General features: G+C 46.7%; 1 protein-coding gene across 2 annotated transcripts in view; it reads right to left on the reverse strand.

Annotated features, from left to right (window-relative positions):
* MED14 (mediator complex subunit 14) overlaps nt 1-19,452 on the reverse strand; it is a 79,591-nt gene that overhangs the window by 28,732 nt on the left and 31,407 nt on the right. For both annotated transcript variants that reach the window (XM_077294788.1, XM_077294787.1), the window contains exons 12-23: nt 18,102-18,180; nt 16,849-17,008; nt 10,302-10,496; nt 10,044-10,178; nt 8,387-8,463; nt 6,406-6,566; nt 6,178-6,324; nt 5,995-6,086; nt 5,751-5,903; nt 2,926-3,195; nt 2,393-2,527; nt 159-267 (exon numbers count right to left, since the gene is read on the reverse strand). In XM_077294788.1, coding sequence (XP_077150903.1) covers nt 159-267; nt 2,393-2,527; nt 2,926-3,195; nt 5,751-5,903; nt 5,995-6,086; nt 6,178-6,324; nt 6,406-6,566; nt 8,387-8,463; nt 10,044-10,178; nt 10,302-10,496; nt 16,849-17,008; nt 18,102-18,180 — 1,713 coding nt within the window. The remainder of the gene's footprint in view (nt 1-158; nt 268-2,392; nt 2,528-2,925; nt 3,196-5,750; nt 5,904-5,994; nt 6,087-6,177; nt 6,325-6,405; nt 6,567-8,386; nt 8,464-10,043; nt 10,179-10,301; nt 10,497-16,848; nt 17,009-18,101; nt 18,181-19,452) is intronic.

Genomic DNA, 19,452 nt, shown 5'->3' on the forward strand with positions numbered 1-19,452 from the left:
CCCAATCCTAATAGGACTCGAGGGAAATCGCCTGCAAACTATGAAACTTTACTTTTGGCAATGAGAGCAATGACACGGGAGTTGGTGGGAGATGGAAGCAAGCATTGCAAGCAGTCTATAGGACTCATATGCCCTTGTAGAAGTCCACAGCAGCTCACCTGGCGATTGGGAGTGCATCATTACCGGGGAAGGAGTAACAGTGTTATGGTAAGAAGATGGCGGAGACGTGAGAGGATAAGCACCCGACGTTCCAGACTGCTTTGCAAACTGTTAAAGGGAAATACAGAAAGACAAAGTTAAACTTGTCCCTGAGAGTTAAAGTGTTAATCCACCTTTAGAGTACTTTTCCTTCACATGAATATAGAGGACTGCATAAAGGGAATTTGCATCCTATAAAGTGATGGCATTGCTTTAGGGTGTGCTAACACGATTATAAACACAAGGGCATTCTTTGGGACTACCACTCTTCCTGAGAATGAAGAGGTTGCTGTCACACATCACTGCTGCTTCTTCCCTGGACAGTAGCACTAAGGCTACTTTCACACATCAGGTTTTTTGTTTCAGGCACAATCCGGCAAGTTTTGAAAAAAATGGATCTGGGCTTTTTTTGCGCCAGATCCGTTTTTTTCTCATAGAGTTGAATTAGCGCCGGATTGCGCCTGATGGCCAGACGTTTCCGGTGGACGGAGAAAACGTTCAGATGAACGTTTTTTCGTCCGGCGAAAAAAGCGCACAGTGACGGAACCGGCCAAAAACGTGTGAAACGGAGATGTGAAAAGATTAATCCGGTTTTCCAAGCATTTTCAATTGAAATCATGCAGTCTCTCTCTCTCAAAACCAGATCCGGCAGAAAAACGGATCCGTTGCATCAGTTTTTACACTATTTGCAACAGATCCGATTTTTGAGACATTAGCCGGATTCTACCTGAAACAAAAAACCTAATGTGTGAAAGTAACCTAAGACACCAGCTGTGCCAGGGAACGGATGTATCGCTCCATTCAAGTGAATGGGGGAAGCTGGGGCTCCCTGCACATCTGGGTGGCCAAAAGCACTTGCGTAGGAAGTAATAAACTTACAGCCTCTATATTCTCAGGACTGTGGAGGTCTGAGCATCAGAACACCAATGATCCATACAACAATGGCTTATCCAAGCAGTTACATGGAATTTACCTTTAAGAGTCTGTTCTCACAAAGTACCGTATATACTCGAGTATAAGCCGAGATTTTCAGCCCATTTTTTTTTAGGCTGAAAGTGCCCCTCTCAGCTTATACTCGAGTCATTGTCCCAGGGGGGTCGGCGGGGGAGCGGCGGCTGTGACATACTCATCTACTCTTGGCGTGGTCCCTGCATCTCCGATGGTCTCCGGGCGCTGACAGCTTCTTCCAGCGTTGAGCGGTCACGTAGTACCACTCATTACAGTAATGAATATGGACCTGACTCCACTCCCATAGGTGTGGAGCGCATATTCATTACTGTAATGAGCGGTACCGGTGAAGAAGAAGCTGTCAGCGTCCAGAGAAGACTATCAGGGAAGCTGCCAGGGAGCAGGTGAGTATAATGAAGAGGGGGAGCAGCATTGCGAGATATTCACCTCTCCTCGTTCCACCGCCGGACTCCGTCTTCCGCGTCCTCTGCTGTGACGCTCAGGTCAGAGGGCACGATGACGTGGTTAGTGCATGCCCTCTGCCTGAACGTCAGTGCAGAGGACACTGAAGACGGAGCCTGGTGAATATTGCAAGTATCAGGGGCCTGAGCGACGAGAGGTGAGCATGTCATTTTTTTTTTTTTTTTATCACAGCAACAGCATATGGGGCAAATATCTCTATGAAGCATCTTGTGGGGTCATAATCAGCATTTGTGCAGCATTATATGGGGCAAATATCTCTATGGAGCATCTTATGGGGCCATAATCAGCAAAGTTAGGGGTCTCGGCTTATACTCGGGTATATAAGGTAAATGTAATTTTCGCAAACATAGTAACATACAACATGCCGTCTCTGCCGTGTATGGTTGCTGCAGATTTTAACGCAACTGGTGAAATTTGTGGCCAAATTCAATCAGATACTGGTGTATTAGGGACAGCATGCTGCAACCACAACTTCCAGCATGTCCTCACAGCCGTAGGCCGTAATGCGACGGTCAGTGAGCTGGAAGTTATCATTGCAAACCAGCAGAAGTGCCCCAGGTAGCGGACCCTCGGTTTAAGCTTTTAGGCATGACATGGCACATAAATTGACCATTTTGAAAATGGAACAGCTAACAACCAAACTTCATACATCCATAAAAAAAAAAAAAAAAAAGTCTTCAGTCACATGAATTATTTTTCTCATTGCCTACAATGTAACATAGGCTGACAAATGCACCAGTTTTGTCATCTATGTGTTTATTACCTGCTGTGCTGGCTGAAATTGGGATATTAAAGAGTCCATCATATCACCCCCAATCGGTGAAGGTGGATTGTCATCTTCATTAACCGATCGTCGCCTTGCGTCCTGATTGCTGTCCACAAACATGTTTAAGAAAGTCTGAAAAAGAAGAAAAAATAAATAAATCTACAGTATACACAAATGAAAATGTTTGATTCAAAAGTAACATTAAATGCTTCTTTTGTTCTACTACTTTCTATATATACAGATATAATTTTCTTTGGGCCTAAGATTTAGGAGATCCAACATGATCCAGCAGACTGAACTCTCCTAGTATGCCCATGTCCTTCTGGGTTACAGAGATGCCCACTGATGTGTATTGTACAATAGCAGCAACACAAGGATATGTTCTAATGCTATTTTTTGGCCATTCCTATCATGTGTTCAGACTAAAAAGTTTCCCTTTTAATATTACATTCATAGCAGGCTCTCCAAGGCTAATATTAGATGGAAAAATAGTAGAAAAAAAACAAACTAAAGCACCCGACTGTACCCACCTTTAGTCCTGGTGCAGGATAAAAGCCTTCAACAATTTTACTGTTATCAAAGAGACTGTAGGCTCCATCACGTATTGCCACAACGCCTCTGCTCCTACAGTAGATGTCTATACAATACATGTTTCTGAAGGCCAAGCGAATGTGCGTAGGTGACTGGGGAAGTATAGAAAAGCACTGGTATGCAGTATTTATCCGCTGGGTGAGTCCCAGCATCGGCACTGTTGGAAGTTTGTTGATGGCATTTAAAGGAGCTTGAGTATCAAACAATACCTAATCAAAGAAACAAAGGAAAGTGGTCAAATTGCTGATATCACAATGTTTAATATAACATAAAATGTAACACTACATCGAATTCCCCAATAACAGAACACAAACTAAATTTGAATACAGTGATAAAATGCACACCGACAAAATTATTGCTCAGTGACATAGATTTCATCTATTTCTACCCTACAGGAAGTAAATCCAGGCAAAAACACCGAATGAAACTGGAATAAAGCACCTAAATATGGCCACGTAAGAGAGCACATATGTTTCTGAGTGTGCCTACTATATCATTTATATAGAATTGTATCTTTCTCACTGTTTGTATAGCTCTATACGCCAATCTGTAAATTTCCGTATTCCTTTCTTTCCAGAAGCTTTTACTACCTGCAGCACAGAACTTACAACACACCAGAATCTATCCACTGAGCAAGTATGGAGAGGAAACCAAAAAATAAGTGAGTCTACAGTTACAGCACATGTTGCTATATTGTCTAGTTCAGTTTTTTTCCCCCTTTCTTTATACCACATGCAAAAGATGCGACAGGATGGCTATAAAGTTGTATCCCTATTGTCACCTACTTAAAAAAAAAATCTGGATTCTAGCAGCGTGATCACAGCCATATAATATACACTGCTCAAATAAATAAAGAGAACACTAAAATCCCACATCCTAGATATCACTGAATGAAATATTCCAGTTGTAAAACTTTATTCATTACATAGTGGAATGTGTTGAGAACAATAAAACCTAAAAATGATTAACGTAAATCACAACTAATATCCCACGGAGGTCTGGAGTTGGAATGATGCTCAAAATCAAAGTGGAAAATGAAGTTACAGGCTGATCCAACTTCAGTGGAAATGCCTCAAGACAAGGAAATGATGCACAGTAGTGTGTGTGGCATACACGTGCCTGTATGACCTCTCTACAACGCCTGGGCATGATCCTGATGAGGCGGTGGATGGTCTCCTGAGGGATCTCCTCCCAGACCTGGACTAAAGCATCCGCCAACTCCAGGACAGTCTGTGGGGCAACGTGACGTTGGTGGATGGGGCGAGACATGTCCCAGATGTGTTCAAACGGATTCAGGTCTGGGGAATGGGCGGCCAGTCCTTAGCTTCAATGTCTTTATCTTGCAGAAACTGCTGACACACTCCAGCCACATGAGGTCTGGCACTGTCCTGCATTAGGAGGAACCCAGGGCCAACCGCACAAGCATATAGTCTCACAAGGGGTGTGAGGATCTCATTTCGGTACCTAATGGCAGTCAGGCTACCTCTGGCGAGCACATGGAGAGCTGTGCGGCCCGCCAAAGAAATGCCACCCCACACCATTACTGACCCACTGCCAAACAGGTCATGCTGAAGGAGGTTGCAGACAGCAGATCGCTCTCCACGGCATCTCCAGACTCTGTCACATGTGCTCAGTGTGAACCTGCTTTCATCTGTGAAGACCACAGGGCGCCAGTGGCAAATTTGCCAATCCTGGTGTTCTGTGGCAAATGCCAAGAGTCCTGCCCGGTGTTGGGCTGTGAGCACAACCACCATCTGTGGACGTCAGGCACTCAGACCATCCTCATGGAGTCGGTTTCTAACCATTTGTGCAGACACATGCACATTTGTGGCCTGCTGGAGGTCATTTTGCAAGGCTCCGGCAGTGCTCCTCCTTGCACAAAAGCTGAGGTAGCAGTCCTGCTGCTGGGTTGTTGCCCTCCTACAGCCCCCTCCACACCTCCTGGTGTACTGGCCTGTCTCCTGGTATCACCTCCAGCCTCTGGACACTACGGTGACAGACACAGCAAACCTTCTTGCCACAGCTCGCATTGATGTGCCATCCTGGATGAGCGGCACTACCTGAGCCACTTGTGTGGGTTGTAGAGTCCGTCTCATGCTACCACAAGTGTGAAAGCACAACCAACATTCAAAAGTGACCAAAACATCAGCCAGAAAGCATTGGTACTGAGATGATTATTGAGTGTGTCTTGATAATTGCCAATAATTTCCATCTGTTGTCTATTCCATTTGCACAACCGCATGTGAAATTGATTGTCAAACAGCGTTGCTTCCTAAGTGGACAGTTTGATTTCACAGAAGTATGATTTACTTGTTTAAGTGTTCCTTTTTATTTTTTTTGAGCAGTGTATACATTACAGTTGCCCAAGATGGACTTACTTTTTTTTTTTTTTTTTTTAACAATACATTTTAAATAAGCATTCCATTCCAGACATGTATGGAATATTATATGAATATCCAGTAAATGTCTGATAGAAGCTTACTCGACACTCGCATAGAAGTGAATAGAAAGAAAAAGCTTTGAAATTGAGACAGGTGCAGACTTTAGAGGTGGAACCCACCTCAAATTGGACATTTAAGGAATATCATATGATAATGCCATAAATATCCATTATGGGAATACAAATATCCAATTCAAAACCTCTCCAGTCCAGTGACTTTGAGCTACTAGTATTTAATTGTCCTGAAGTTACAACCAACTATCCAAAGTCTAAAAAACACACCCAAAAATAACAAAAAACACAAACAAAAACACACATATATACCTGTAACAACTGCACTACATTTGGTACTTTGTTGAACATTTCCTGCAGCTGGTGAAGGATGATATTATGACAATTACTGCACCCCGAATTGGGTCCCGTTGTCCCAAGTGATATGTGAAATTTATGGTGAACAGAATTCCACTGAATACTTATCTGCAATGTGGATGAAAAGAAATTAAAGTTCAAAACATGTAGGAGAATGTAGCAAAGCATTACGTATGTCAGGTGTGTGCTTTTCACATACCGAGCTTCCCTTAGTTTGCCCGTAGCACAGGATAAGTTTGCGATAATTGTATAATCTGACCTCAGAGAACAGGTTTAGATGGGGTGGTATGTCTGCAAGAGAAAACGGAGAAAGAAAAATAAAAAAGATAATACACTGTGGAGTTAAAATGCTTCAAAAATAATGCTGAGAAATAAAGATTACCTTGTAAACAGCGTGAAAATTCCAACATGCATTCATACAATCGAGCAATGCTATTCCAGTCATTCAGGAACATTTCCACCACTTTGCGCCCACCCACTGGTTCAGAAAGTGGATTTTCATAGGTCAAGTAGACATGTCGTGTTGGACCTATATATTAAAAAGAAATGATTATAGGGTTACTATTTCTTAAATTTAACAATCTACAAAGAGTGTAGGATTTACACCGACCTTGCTCCCTAGAAGTACTGCTGTTTAGAGGACAGTTTGCAAATACCAGTTCGGCTACCCATGTGCGATTATTCCTGCCTTGCAAACGAAAAGTGCAATCGAGAAGTGACTGTTCTAGTGCCTTTTGGGTTTCTTCACAAATTCCTTTACACGGGGGTATTCTATAAATGTAAAGAGAAAAACGGAAAATAAAAATCAGTCAAACATGGTACAGAAGTGCCAAAGAAAATGCTACTTTAAAAGATCCCAAGATCTGAATGTCAGCTCAGTGGCCCTATATGTAAAATTAATAAGCTTTGCAAGTATAATAATAATAATAATTTTATTTCTATAGCGCCAACATATTCCGCAGCGCTTTACAAATTATAGAGGGGATTTGTACAGACAATAGACATTACAGCATAACAATAATCACAGTTCAAAACAGATACCAAGATGAATGAGGGCCCTGCTCGCAAGCTTACAATCTATGAATTCTATAAAGCATCATTTTGTTCAGGGACGTCCCTTCCATTGTCAGTCTGAGCACGAGCTCTGAAAGTATACCGTGTGAGTAGTTCTCCAAGTGCAGATTCAGCACATTTACATTCCCTGTCCACCTTGTGCATGGCGAGTGTATGCCCTGTACAGTGGTCACTATTGCTGAGAATCAGAAGTCCGAGTAACCAGGGGCAAAGGACCTAGCAGGTTTATCTGATAATGTAGCAATGAACTGGGCTATAGGAAAACAATATTTGTGAGAAAACCCCTCCAAGGAGGGCTTAGGGCAGGTAACATTGGACCAGTGCAAACGTTTTGGGGTCGACAACGTCAAAATTGATTCTAACAACTGGATTTACAGTCCACACAGAACATCCAGATGAGCAGCTTCCACTGTAATGATTGGGGAAGAGTCATAACGGTGTGGTGGTGCTTTACTGGTAAAACTAGCATAGAGGCCCACTATAGCATTCTGTCTTGCACTTAGTTAAAGGGAGAACATGTCAGCTGCATTTTACTAATAAGTAAAGTACAGGCAGAGCCATGTTGGCGCTGTCATACTGATTAAAATGATACCTCAGGTGAAGAAATCAGGTTTGTAAATTTTCTTTAGTGTTTGGAGTTTCCTTGTATTCATCTCTTTGTGCATTGGGGCAGGACCTGTGGGTAGGGTCTTCAGCTCTGTTCTGTCCCCTCCTCTCTGTCCGCGTGTGTTGTCCTCTTTATTTAAAATTTCATGCTGGCGCCGTCCAAGACGCGGGTGGTGCTTGCACAGATTCAGCTCCTGGAAGTCTTCAGGAAAATGGCGCCAGCCACTGTGCATGCATAGATTGCGCAGTACCACCAGCGCCATTTTACTGTAGCCCATCATTTATCCTAGCCGCAGACGGAGATTAAGGTCCTGGAAGCCTTCAAGAAAATGGCACCGGCAGCTGCGCATGTGTACATTGCTCAGTTCCGCCAGCACCATTTTACTGAACCTCACCATTCGGCCTAGCCACGGGCAGCGCTTGTGCAGATTGCACTCTTGGAAGTTTTCAGGAAAATAGCGCTGGCGGAGGCGCATGCATAGGTTGCTCAGTGCCACCAGTGCCATTTTACTGAAGCTCACCATTAGATCAATCTGTCCATCACTGCTTGCAGCTAGGACTGCACCAGTGTCAAATTTTAAATAAAGAAGAAAAAGAGACACCCAGACCCAGCAAAGGGACAGAACATGGCTGAAGACCATACTCGCAGTCCTGCCACTGTCCCGACCCAATGCACGAAGATATGAACACAAGGAAACCTCAAACAATGATTTTAAAAAATCGACAAAACAGATTTCTTCACCTGAGGTATCAATTTAATTAGTATGACAGTGTAAAGTGGCTGATTTTTCTTATGCACAATATCAAGAAACAAAATACAACGGACACGACAGATTCCTTTCAATGTATTCATAATAAGCAGGCCCTTTTTCACACATGAAATAAAGCAAAAAAAAAAAAATTCAACTTACCTTAGTATTCTAATAGCGTGGCTGAAGCCATCCCCTTCTATCTGGACACCTTGATGGGGAATGTCCATGTTGGATAACTGTTTAAAAAAAAATGATGATCAGCTAAAATAACAAAAAGTGTTCTGCTACAAAACCTACCAGCCAGTGAGCGTGGGCCAAGGGTCCTACTGTGAGCTACCCGTCAGGATTTGGCAGAGCGCTGATGGAGAGAAAAACCTGCATCTTTATCGTGTACGACCAATGCAAGTCAGGAAAGGTAAGGAGAACACGATGAACAAGTCACAGTCATGTGCCGTCAGAGGCAGGAGACGTCTGTAACCCACTCAACACTAGATATTAAGGCTTCCACAACCCAAAATTACCAGGGACGTACACAGAAGATCTTGTATACCAGACCTGGTCAAAGTGCGGCCCGCTGCCTTCATCTGGTCTGGCGGAAGGACTGAAAACACTGTCTCACGGGACGCACCATGAGGCCGCCCTTGCTCCGACTGCACCGCTATCTGGATCATACTGTATATTGGGGAGGGCTGTGTGTGGGATCATACTGTATATAGGGGGCACATACTGTTTATAGGGGTGGTGTTAGGGCTCATGCTGTATATAAAGAGGCTGTGTGGGGGCTCTTGATGTATACAGGTGGGATTGTGTGGCCTCATACTGTACATAGTGGGTGCAGTGTGTAGACTCATACGGTATATAAGGGGGGTGTCAACAATTATTTCTACTCAATAATAAGTTATAGAATTATCAATTTATATTGATATTAATTGTAATTAATGTTAATATTAATATTGAGCAGAATTAATTTTGGCCAACTTTTTCGACCGTCCACAGCAGTCACGGTCTCTCATGTGGCCCCTCGGAAAAATGAATAGCCCACCACTATGGTATACAATATACATCACAGTGCTAAACTCTTCAATATGGCAATGCTGCAAAGCCCTGCCATCTCACTTTATAGCAGCAATCATAGGGCGGTAGCTGCAGCACTACTGGAGCATTACTACATAATTAACCCTTTAACTGCCATGAGCTATAGTGACCGCACACCACTAGTGCCCCATATAACCACAGCATGCCTGTGGGTTATTAGGGCTGCTGGCGGTCTGACGCAAACCCCAGGACTGTAATGGCTTCATTGCTATAGACTATTATCTTTCAGTGGTTCTTTAATAGGCTACAATGTTTGCCGATGATTGCACTGTGAAGCTCTCAAGCGTGACCAAATAAACCATTAGATAATGCTAATGAAGTTCTTAAAAAAAAACGGATTTCATTGCAGTAGTGTTAAAATGAAAAATACAAATCATGCAAAAAAGAATAGCCTCGTACAGTTTTAGCTATCTGAATGTGCAAATACTAATTTAGTACTAGTAAATTAAGCACTAAAATAGGGCTATTCTGGTATTCAGAGGTGAACACTATATCAGGCAGCATGCTCCATCGAAGGATTTATCACAACCATAATCCCTTCACACTAAAGCCAATGTAGTCAGAAAATAGATATACATAAGTAATTAGGGAATTGCAGGGCAAACTGATTGGAATTTGGTGTCTGTATTTAGCTACTCATGTTAATCGGCTTTTAGTTCTGTAATTAACAAGACTTTTGTACAGGAAATACTGTCTGATAACGAAGCCCATGATCACTTACTTCTGTTCGAAGTCCAATAAACGGCATGTTGGAGTCACACATGGCCACAAAGTGAGCGAGCACTTTATTAAAGGCACACATTTCTCCTGTCCGCTTTGGCTTCTTAGACGCCGGAGAACCCTGATCACCGGAGAGCTGCAAGAAGTTAATGACATTTAGCAATTTAACAGTGAAAATCTCAGTAATGGATGAGGGATTTTTCATGATGCTGCTGTGCTTGGCTTAGCCTATTTTTCTATATGATGCTTAAATATTTACTTTGCGTTTACAGCCTGCTTTGACTTGCTTTCGCCATGTTCCATCGAAAGAGAGCTCATCAACATTTGTCTTGAATCGCTGCAGCAGAAGAGCGGTCGGAGGATTCTCTTCTTCGTCTGGGTGACTGACCGACAAGAAGTGGTAGCTATATTCCAACTCTGTTGGGTTACTGGGAACCTCGAGCATCTCCACCACCTAGACACACAAAAAAGGATATTTTTGTGTACTCACCGTAAAATCTCTTTCTCTTAGCCTCTAATTGGGGGACACAGGACCATGGGTGTTATGCTGCTGTCCACTAGGAGGCGACACTATGCATAATCTGAAAAAGATTAACCGTGGCTCCACCTCTGCAGTATACACCCCTGGACGGTGTCAGCCTTCTCCAGTTTTGTGCAAAAGCAGTAGGAGGAACATAACATGAATGACATAGACATGCCTATAAGAAGGCCACTATGTACGAGCTCAAAGAACAATATGAGAACTCAACACTAACAACGGCCCGAAAAGGGCAACAGGGTGGGAGCTGTCTCCCAATTAGAGGCTAAGAGAAAGAGATTTTACGGTGAGTACACAAAAATCTCCTTTACTCTGTCGCCTCATTGGGGGACACAGGACCATGGGACGTCCCAAAGTAGTCCCTGGGTGGGAAGCAATGGACGAATATTGTGCAGACAGGCCCCTATACTTGGGGCACCGCTGCCTGCAGAACACATGTACCCAGGCTCGCTTCCGCTGAGGACTGGGTAGGAACCCTGTAGTGTTTAGTAAGCGAGTGTGGGCTAGTCCAAGTGGCCACCTTACACACTTGCTGTGCCGAAGCCTGGAGCTGAATGGCCCAGGAGGCCCCTACCGCCCGTGTAGAGTGCCGTAATACCGGCTGGAAGAGGAGAATTTTTAAGGCGGTAGGCCTCTTGTATGGTGGATGTGATCTTCCTTTCAAGGGTAGCTTTGGAAGCTGGGAGACCATTGCGACCGCCTTCCGGAAGAAGGAAAAGGGATCAGACCTCCGGAAGGACGCAATCCTAGACACATATATACGCAATGCCCTGACAAGGTCAAGAGCATGCAGAGCCTTCTCCACTCTATGAACCGGGACCGGACAAAGGGAAGGCAGAGAAATTTCCTCATTGAGGTGGAAGTTGGACACAACCTTCGGAAGGAAGGATGGGACCGTACGGAGAACTACCTTGTCCTGGTGAAAAACCAGGAAGGGCCGTCTGCAGGAGAGTGCTGTCAGTTCAGACACCCTGCGTAGCGAGGTGATTGCCACCAGGAAAAATACACCTTCTGGGAGAGAAGGCGGAGCGGGACCTCCTTAAGGGGTTCGAAGGGTGGTTCCTGCAATGCTGTCAGGACCAGGTTGAGGTCCCACGTTTCTAGTGGTCGTCTGTAGGGGGGAACCAATCGGGAAACCCCCTGAAGAAAAGTCCTTACTCGCAGCTTGGTAGCAATGCGCCTTTGAAAAAAAAGCACTGAGAGGGCTGACACCTGGCTCTTAGGCGAGCCCAGGGACAGCCTGGCCTCCAGATCCGATTGGAGAAAAAAAACCAAATCGGAGAAAAAAAAAACAGGTAGTTCGGGGAGGGAAGAAGGGAATGGGGTCAGACCGCGAGATTCGCACCAGGTAAAGAGAACTTTCCAGGTACGGTCATAGATCTTGGCAGAGGCTGGCTTCTGTGCCCTGATCATGGTCCTAATGACGTCTGTCGAGAGCCCTGCCTGGGTTAGAACCCAGGTTTCAAGGGCCATGCCATCAAATTGAGAGCCCCTGAGTTCTGGTGGTAGAACGGGCCTTGTGATAGAAGATCCGGGCAGTCGGGGAGGCGCCAGGGGGCGTCTGCTGAAAGTTGTACGACGTCGGCGTACCATGTACGTCTGGGCCAGACCGGTGCGATTAAGATGGTTGGAACTTCATCTTGCTTGATCTTCCTCACCACTCTGGATAACAGGGGGAGAGGTGGAAAAATATACAGAGGCTGGAACTGGGTCCAGTCCTGAACCAGAGCGTCTGATCCGAGCGACCGCGGATCGTGTGTTCTGGCCATGAAGTTGAAGACCTTGGCATTGAAGTGGGATGCCATTAGGTCCACATCCGGGGTCCCCCAGCGGAGACAGATCTGGTGAAAAATTTCGGTATGGAGAGACCACTCTCCTGATTCTATTCCTTGTCGGCTGAGGAAGTCTGCTTCCCAGTTGTCCACACCCGGAATGTGGACCGCCGAAAGAACTGACCCTGTGTCCTCCGCCCAGCGGAGTATGTGTGACACTTCTCGCATCGCCTGGGTACTGCGGGTCCCCCCTTGGTGATTCACATATGCCACAGCCGTGGCATTGTCCGACTGTATTCTGATGTGAGAGGCTGCCAGTAAGTGATGGAAGGCCCTGAATGCCAGGAGGATGGCACGAATTTCCAGGATGTTGATGGGCATGGTCGCTTCCACTGGGGACCACTTGCCCCGTGCCCTGTGGTGTAGGTGCACTGCAACCCAACCCGTCAGGCTCGCATCGGTGGTCAGAACCTTCCATTGACCTGTGAGAAAGGATTTCCCCTTTGCTAGCGAGGTTGGCTTGAGCCACCAGTGCAGGGACCTCTTGGTTGACGACGTTAGCCGGAACTCCCTGTCGAGAGAGAAAGGGATTCCTGTCCCAGGACTTCAGAATGGCTAGTTGGAGAGGCCTGAGGTGAAACTGGGCCAAATTGGGACCGCTTCTATTGCTGCCCCCATCCTGCCGAGGACTCATGGCAATCCGGAGAGATCGAGGGGGTTTGCGGAGGAGGATGCCTTGTCCCTGGGAAAGAGCACTAGACCCCTGGAGGTGTTGTATAGCATTCCCGGGAAGGTCAGAGACTGACTCAGGGTTGGTGATGACCTTTGTAGCTTGACTAACCAGCCCATGCGACTCAGAGTGTCGATTTGTGATTGAGACGCTGAGCTCGCAGTCCTTGAAGGTAGGAGCCTTGATGAGTAAATCGTCCAGGCATGGGACGACTACTATGCCTCTGGAGTGCAGGACGTCCATGGTGGCTGCCATGACTTTGGTAAACACTCTGGGAGCCGTGGCGAGTCCGAACGGAAGAGCCACGAACTGGTAGTGGTCCTGGTCAATTGCGAACCTGAGAAAACTCTGACGAGCAGGTGCAATCGGTATATACAGGTATGCGTCTTGTATATCTATGAAGGCGAGATATTCTCCCTTCTCCATGGATGCAATGATGGACCGAAGGGGACTCCAGCGGAAGTGACGAACCCGTACATATTTGTTGAGTTGTTTTAGGTCCAGTATGGGCCATACGCTGCCTCCTTTCTTGGGGACTACGAATAGATTGGAGTAGAACCCTCGGAAGCGCCCTGCCGTGGGAACCGGTACTATAACTCCTGCTTGAAGAAGCGAGGGAACCGCTTGGTGGAAGGCACGAGCCTTGGCTGGCGGTTTTGGGGGAACAGAGAGGAAGACTCGGTTCGGTGGGTTGGAGGTGAACTTTATCTTGTATCCGGAAGACACTAGTTCCCTGACCCACCTGTCTTCTGTAGTAGGCATCCATACTTGCTGGAAGAGCAAAGTCGGCCGCCTACGGGTGGGATGTCGTCCGGGGTCCGTGAGTCATGAGGAGGAAAATCTGAGGTTTACCTCCTTTGGGCTTTGACTGGCCTGCTTTTAACTGCCAGGTCTTGACCGACCTTTGCGTCGACCATGAGTTGTCCCTGTGTGGGGAACGGTTACGATTTTGTGCTGGACGCGAGACGGACCAGCCCGAGGAATACCAAAAGGATCGGAATCGGTTTTGTTACACTTCTTGTAAGTGCGTATAGGTTTCAGTTGAGGGAGAGAGGTACTCTTTCCCCCCCCCGGTGGCGTTGGATATCATCGTGTCCAACTTTTCACCGAAAAGTCACCCACTGAGATATGGGAGGTGCGTGAGGGACTTCTTTGAGGCTGCGTCCGCTTTCCATTCCGCAGCCAGAGGATACGCCAAATCGTGATGGCGTTTGATGCTATCCCCGCTACGCCCCTTGCTGAATCCAGAGCTGCATGAAGCATGTAATCTGCTACAACTGCTATTTGAACCGCTTGGTCCGACAGCTCAGGAACAGATGCTTGAAGGCCAGCTTGTAAATTTTTGGCCCAAGCCAGGATGGCCTTGGCAGCCCAAACTGAAGCGAACGCGGGTGCCAGGGAGGCCCCTGCCGCCTCGAAAATTGAGCGAGCCATGCGTTCTAACTGCCGGTCTGCTGCATCCCTGAGGGTTGAGCTATCTGGCAGTGAAAGGAGAGTCTGTGCTGCTAGTCTAGAGACTGGGGGGTCCACTTTGGGTGGATCTGTCCATTTCTTGGTGTCCTTCTGTGGGAAAGGGTACCTTGCCTCCAGATATTTGCGATTAGCAAATTTTTTCTCAGGCTGTGAGAGCTGCTCTATAAGGATCGCTTTAAATTCTGGGTGGTTAGAGAAAACCTTAGGCGGCTTCAGAGGTCCTTCAAAGGAAATCCTCTGGTGGCAGATTAGAAATGTCCAGCACCCGATGGATGGAAGAGATTATGTCCTCGACTAGCGCTGTATTGCTAGGGGGGATTGGGATCAGAGACCCCTCCGTTTCCCTGTCTGAGTCGGAGTCGCAGATGCCTTCCGAATCCTGTTTATCACTGAGGCGTCCCCTGCTGGGTGAGCTGGGGAGGAGGCCTTCTCTGGTCGGGGACTGCGGAGATCTGCATTGTCTGCCCCTGGAAGGGGACGGTCTAGATGACTTGGAACTACGGTGTCTCTCCCTAGAAGGGGATGACCATGTGCTATGGGATGACGCAGATGGACTTGACCTATGGGTCCGCTTGCGTCCTGACCTAGACGTGGATGTGCCAGGTCATTCTGTTCCTGAGTCAAGCTCTCCCTTTGCTGGGTAGCGGTTATAGCCGAGGCATGACTCTGCAGAGCCTGAAGCAATGTGGAGGTTTGGTTATCTATAGACTGCGTCATAGATTGCGACCTCTGAGTGACCCATTCCGGCGTGGCATTAGACACCGAGGCATTGGCAGGGGCTTCTTGGGGCTCTGACGCAGCAGTCTGGATGCAGTCCTGGCAGCGCGTTACGTGTTGCCACTGGGGAGAGCGGTCCTGCAGGCTGTACAGAATGCATAATAGCAGTCCTGCCTGGTTCTCTTGGACCTTGAGCCCGGCATAGAGCACAGAGTGCAAAAGGGCTGGCTGCAGATGACCTTACAGGGGTAGAGAAACCTATAGGGGAGCCTTATAGGTAATATGGATTCACAGCCGAGTAAAACAACCCAGCTGTAATCTTACCCCACCAGTATGCCCCTAGGTCCAGCGCCGAAGATCCACAGTCTTGTGCCCCCCGGAGACTGGCTGGCCTGGTCCTGGTTCTGCTGACCGGGAGATGCAGGGTTAATTCTTGCTGCATTAGAAATGGCCACCGAGGAGAAGAGGCAGAAGGAGAAGGGGGCGGAGAGCTGAGAAAAAGGCGGCAAAGAGGTAAAAACGCGCCCTTTCCGTCTCGATCCACTCCCTTTATGACACTGTAGAGTGTCATATTTGTCATCCGGGGGGCGGGCCGGGGGGCGGAGAGGAGGCGGCGGCTACAGCTAGGCCGAAGCCGGGCCTAAATTGGATGCCTGATGCCCAGAAAGGCTCCAGGCCGGCGCGGAAGTCCGGGGGGGGGGGGGGGTGTCGGATCTAAACCGGACCCCCCCGGATTTAAAGGCAGGATAGCGGTGGGGCAGTAAGCGGAAGGGGGGCCCTGTGAGGGGTACCCCTGAGGTACGGAGCTGGTGCTGCTGCAGAGACAGGGGCGCAGGGAGCCCTGTGTCCGTATGTGCCATGCCTGCCTGCACTCCCCCCGGCCCCGACAGGAACCCGCAGCTGGGCTGGGGTCCCTGGATGCAGGCACAGTGTGCTGGCCCATTGCTGGGAGCTGTAGAATGCTGCCTGTACAGGACCTACCTGAGGCGTCTCAACCTAATGCCCCCAGAGGGGGATTAGGGTGGGTGCTGTTTTCACCTTCAGGGGGCTTTATCCTCGCCTCGACCTCAACCCAGAAACCAAAAGGAATTGGGGAAGGAGGGGGGTCTCGACCTCGAACCAGCACCCGAGGGACTGGACAAGGAGCGGCATGGGGAATAGCCATCTCTACTTCAACCGGGCACCCCGTAATAGGGGGCCGAGGAAGGAGCCATGCCGGGAGTCTCACAGGAGACCCACTTTTCTTCATCTGCAATCCGTCGGAAAAAAACGGAGTAAAAAATCTTAGGTGTGCCTCCAATGCGACACGAAGCAAAAACTGGAGAAGGCTGACGCCGTCCAGGGGTGTATACTGCAGAGGAGGAGGCACGGTTAATCTTTTTCAGATTATGCATAGTGTCGCCTCCTAGTGGACAGCAGTATAACACCCATGGTCCTGTGTCCCCCAATGAGGCGACAGAGTAAGAAGAGATTTGGAGAGCATTTTCTGTTACCATCCTAGTGTGATTGTATCATACATGTACTCTTATTTATGTGACAGAAAGGTGACATTGAATAAAAAAAATAAAGGACTTACTGTGTAGTACTGTGGAAGACGAGTAAGTTTGATGAAGAGCTTGTGTTTGGAAAGATTGCTAATAGGATGGTTGGCAAAGTTTGTCAAATGCAAAGATTCACTGCAGACAGTGGGCAGATGCTTCACCGAATGCTTACAACGCTGCTGTCCAAGCCAGAACCTAAAGGAGAGAAGAAAAAAAATCATAGATCCCGAGTGGGCTTGTATAAAGCAAAAGCTGGCCTATGACCATGGTTTGGACTGGCCAATGGAACGGACACAGTAAATATAAAAGTTAGCAAGCACAGATCATCCACGACATGCCATCAATAATACAATCTGTCAGCAGGTTTTTGCTATGGAATCTGATAGCAACATAATGTAGAGACGGAGAGACTGTTTCCACTTTACTGGACTGCTGCAGTTTTGATATAATCCCTGTTTTGTCTGATGTAGATGAAGCAGATCTAAGGCTGATCACACACTGCATTTTTTTTATCCACAGACAAAACCTGCCCTCCTGGCAGTAAAGAAGCTACTTACAAAAATCAGGTTTTGTCATCTCTTGTGCAATACTGATAAAGTTTAGTGCCCCCCCCAAAAAAGCATGATTTAACTTCCTTAGGTTTTTGCACCAAAAACGCAGCAAAAACTGATACCTGTGTTTTTTGCTATGTTTTTGCATCTACCCATTGTTTCCTATGAGTGAATAAATGCTGCATGCAGAAAAAAAAACGTTGAAAAAAGTGACATGCTGCAGTTTTCAAAAACGCAGCAGTTTTCGAAATCAGTCAAGAAAATAAAACCTATGTGTGTGCAGGAGATATCCGAAATATCATGAGGTTTTGCTGGTACTGTAAAGTGCAAACTAAAATTATAATTAAAAAAGCAGCAGAAACACAACGTGTGAATGTAGCTTAAGACATTTGGGTTGTGGATAACTTCGCCCCCACTAATGATTGGCAGCTTCCGGTGTACACCAAATCGGTGGTGGGGGATGGGTTGCACAGATTAATCTGACTGGCCTGCACAAAACATCTAGTCCAGTAGTTTAATCTCCTGCTCATTAAACATTGATTGCATTTAAACTACAGCACACACCCTAATAAGTGACACATCCCTGGAATCAGGCCCATTGCCTGTACAGCATGCTGCTCTCAGATTGAATAGCAAAAACCTGCTGACAGATTCTTTTTAACAAAATAATAACTGAAAAAGATAACATTTCCTTTCTGTATTCTTGATCTAGTAAACTTGATATCGATAACACTTACTTAAGCTGCTGTAGCCAAGGGATTATTTTTTTCATCTCATCATTGATGGATTTCTCAATATCATCTAACGTGGTCTGGTCTACAGTAGAAAATATTTCATTTTGTTAATACAATCATTTAACACATGTGTAATATATATATCTACTATATAATTGTCTAAGGGTCACTTCCGTCTGTCTGTCTCGGAAATCCCGCGTCGCTGATTGGTCGCGGCCCGAGGCCGCGACGGGCACAGTCCAGCTGCGAATTGGCCCCTCCCTCCTCCCCTGCAGTCAGTGCCCCCTTCCCTACTTCCCCCAGTCAGTGCCCACATAGCGTTAACCGGACTGCCTTACAACGCGGCATTACGCGGTGTAAGGAAGTCCGTTAAAGCTGCCATTAACCCTCTGTGTGACCAACTTTTTACTATTGATGCTGCCTATGCAAAAAAAAACATATAATGTTAAAAATAATAAAAAAATAATTATTTACTCACCCTCCGACGGCCCCCGGATCCAGCCCAGGGCTTTCCCGCTCCGCTCCGGTCCCCAGAATGCATTGCAGCAATGACAGGAGATGACGTAGAGGTCTCGCGAGACCGCTACATCATCACGTGTTATTGCCGCTTGGAACCGGAGCGGCGCGCGAGGAGCGGGAAAGGCCTGGGCAGGATCCGGGGGCCGTCAGAGGGTGAGTATATAACTATTTTTTATTTTAATTCTTTTTTTTAACAGGGATATGGTGCCCACATTACTATATAGTGCGTGGGCTGTGCAATATACTACGTGGCTGTGCTATATACTGCGTGGGCTGTGCTATATACTGCGTGGGCTGTGCTATATACTGCGTGGGCTGTGCTATATACTGCGTGGGCTGTGCTATATACTGTGTGGGCTGGGCTATATACTGCGTGGGCTGTGCTATATACTACGTGGGCTGTGCAATATACTACGTGGCTGTGCAATATACTACGTGGCTGTGCAATATACTACGTGGGCTGTGTTATATACTGCATGGGCTGTTTCATATACTACGTCGCTGTGCTATATACTTTGTTGGCTGTGCAATATACTACGTGGGCTGTGTAATATATTATGTGGCTGTAATATACTGCGTGGGCTGTGCAATATACTACGTGGGCTGTGCAATATACTACGTGGGCTGTGCTACATACTACGTGGCTGTGCAATATACTACGTGGGCTGTGCAATATACTACGTGGGCTGTGCAATATACTACGTGGACTGTGCAATATACTACGTGGGCTGTGCTACATATTACGTGGGCCGTGCTACATACTATGTGGCTGTGCAATATACTACGTGGGCTGTGTTATATACTACGTGGCTGTGTTATACACTACGTGGGCTGT

Source organism: Ranitomeya variabilis, chromosome 3 (genome assembly GCF_051348905.1).
Source record: "Ranitomeya variabilis isolate aRanVar5 chromosome 3, aRanVar5.hap1, whole genome shotgun sequence".
Taxonomy (NCBI): domain Eukaryota; kingdom Metazoa; phylum Chordata; class Amphibia; order Anura; family Dendrobatidae; genus Ranitomeya; species Ranitomeya variabilis.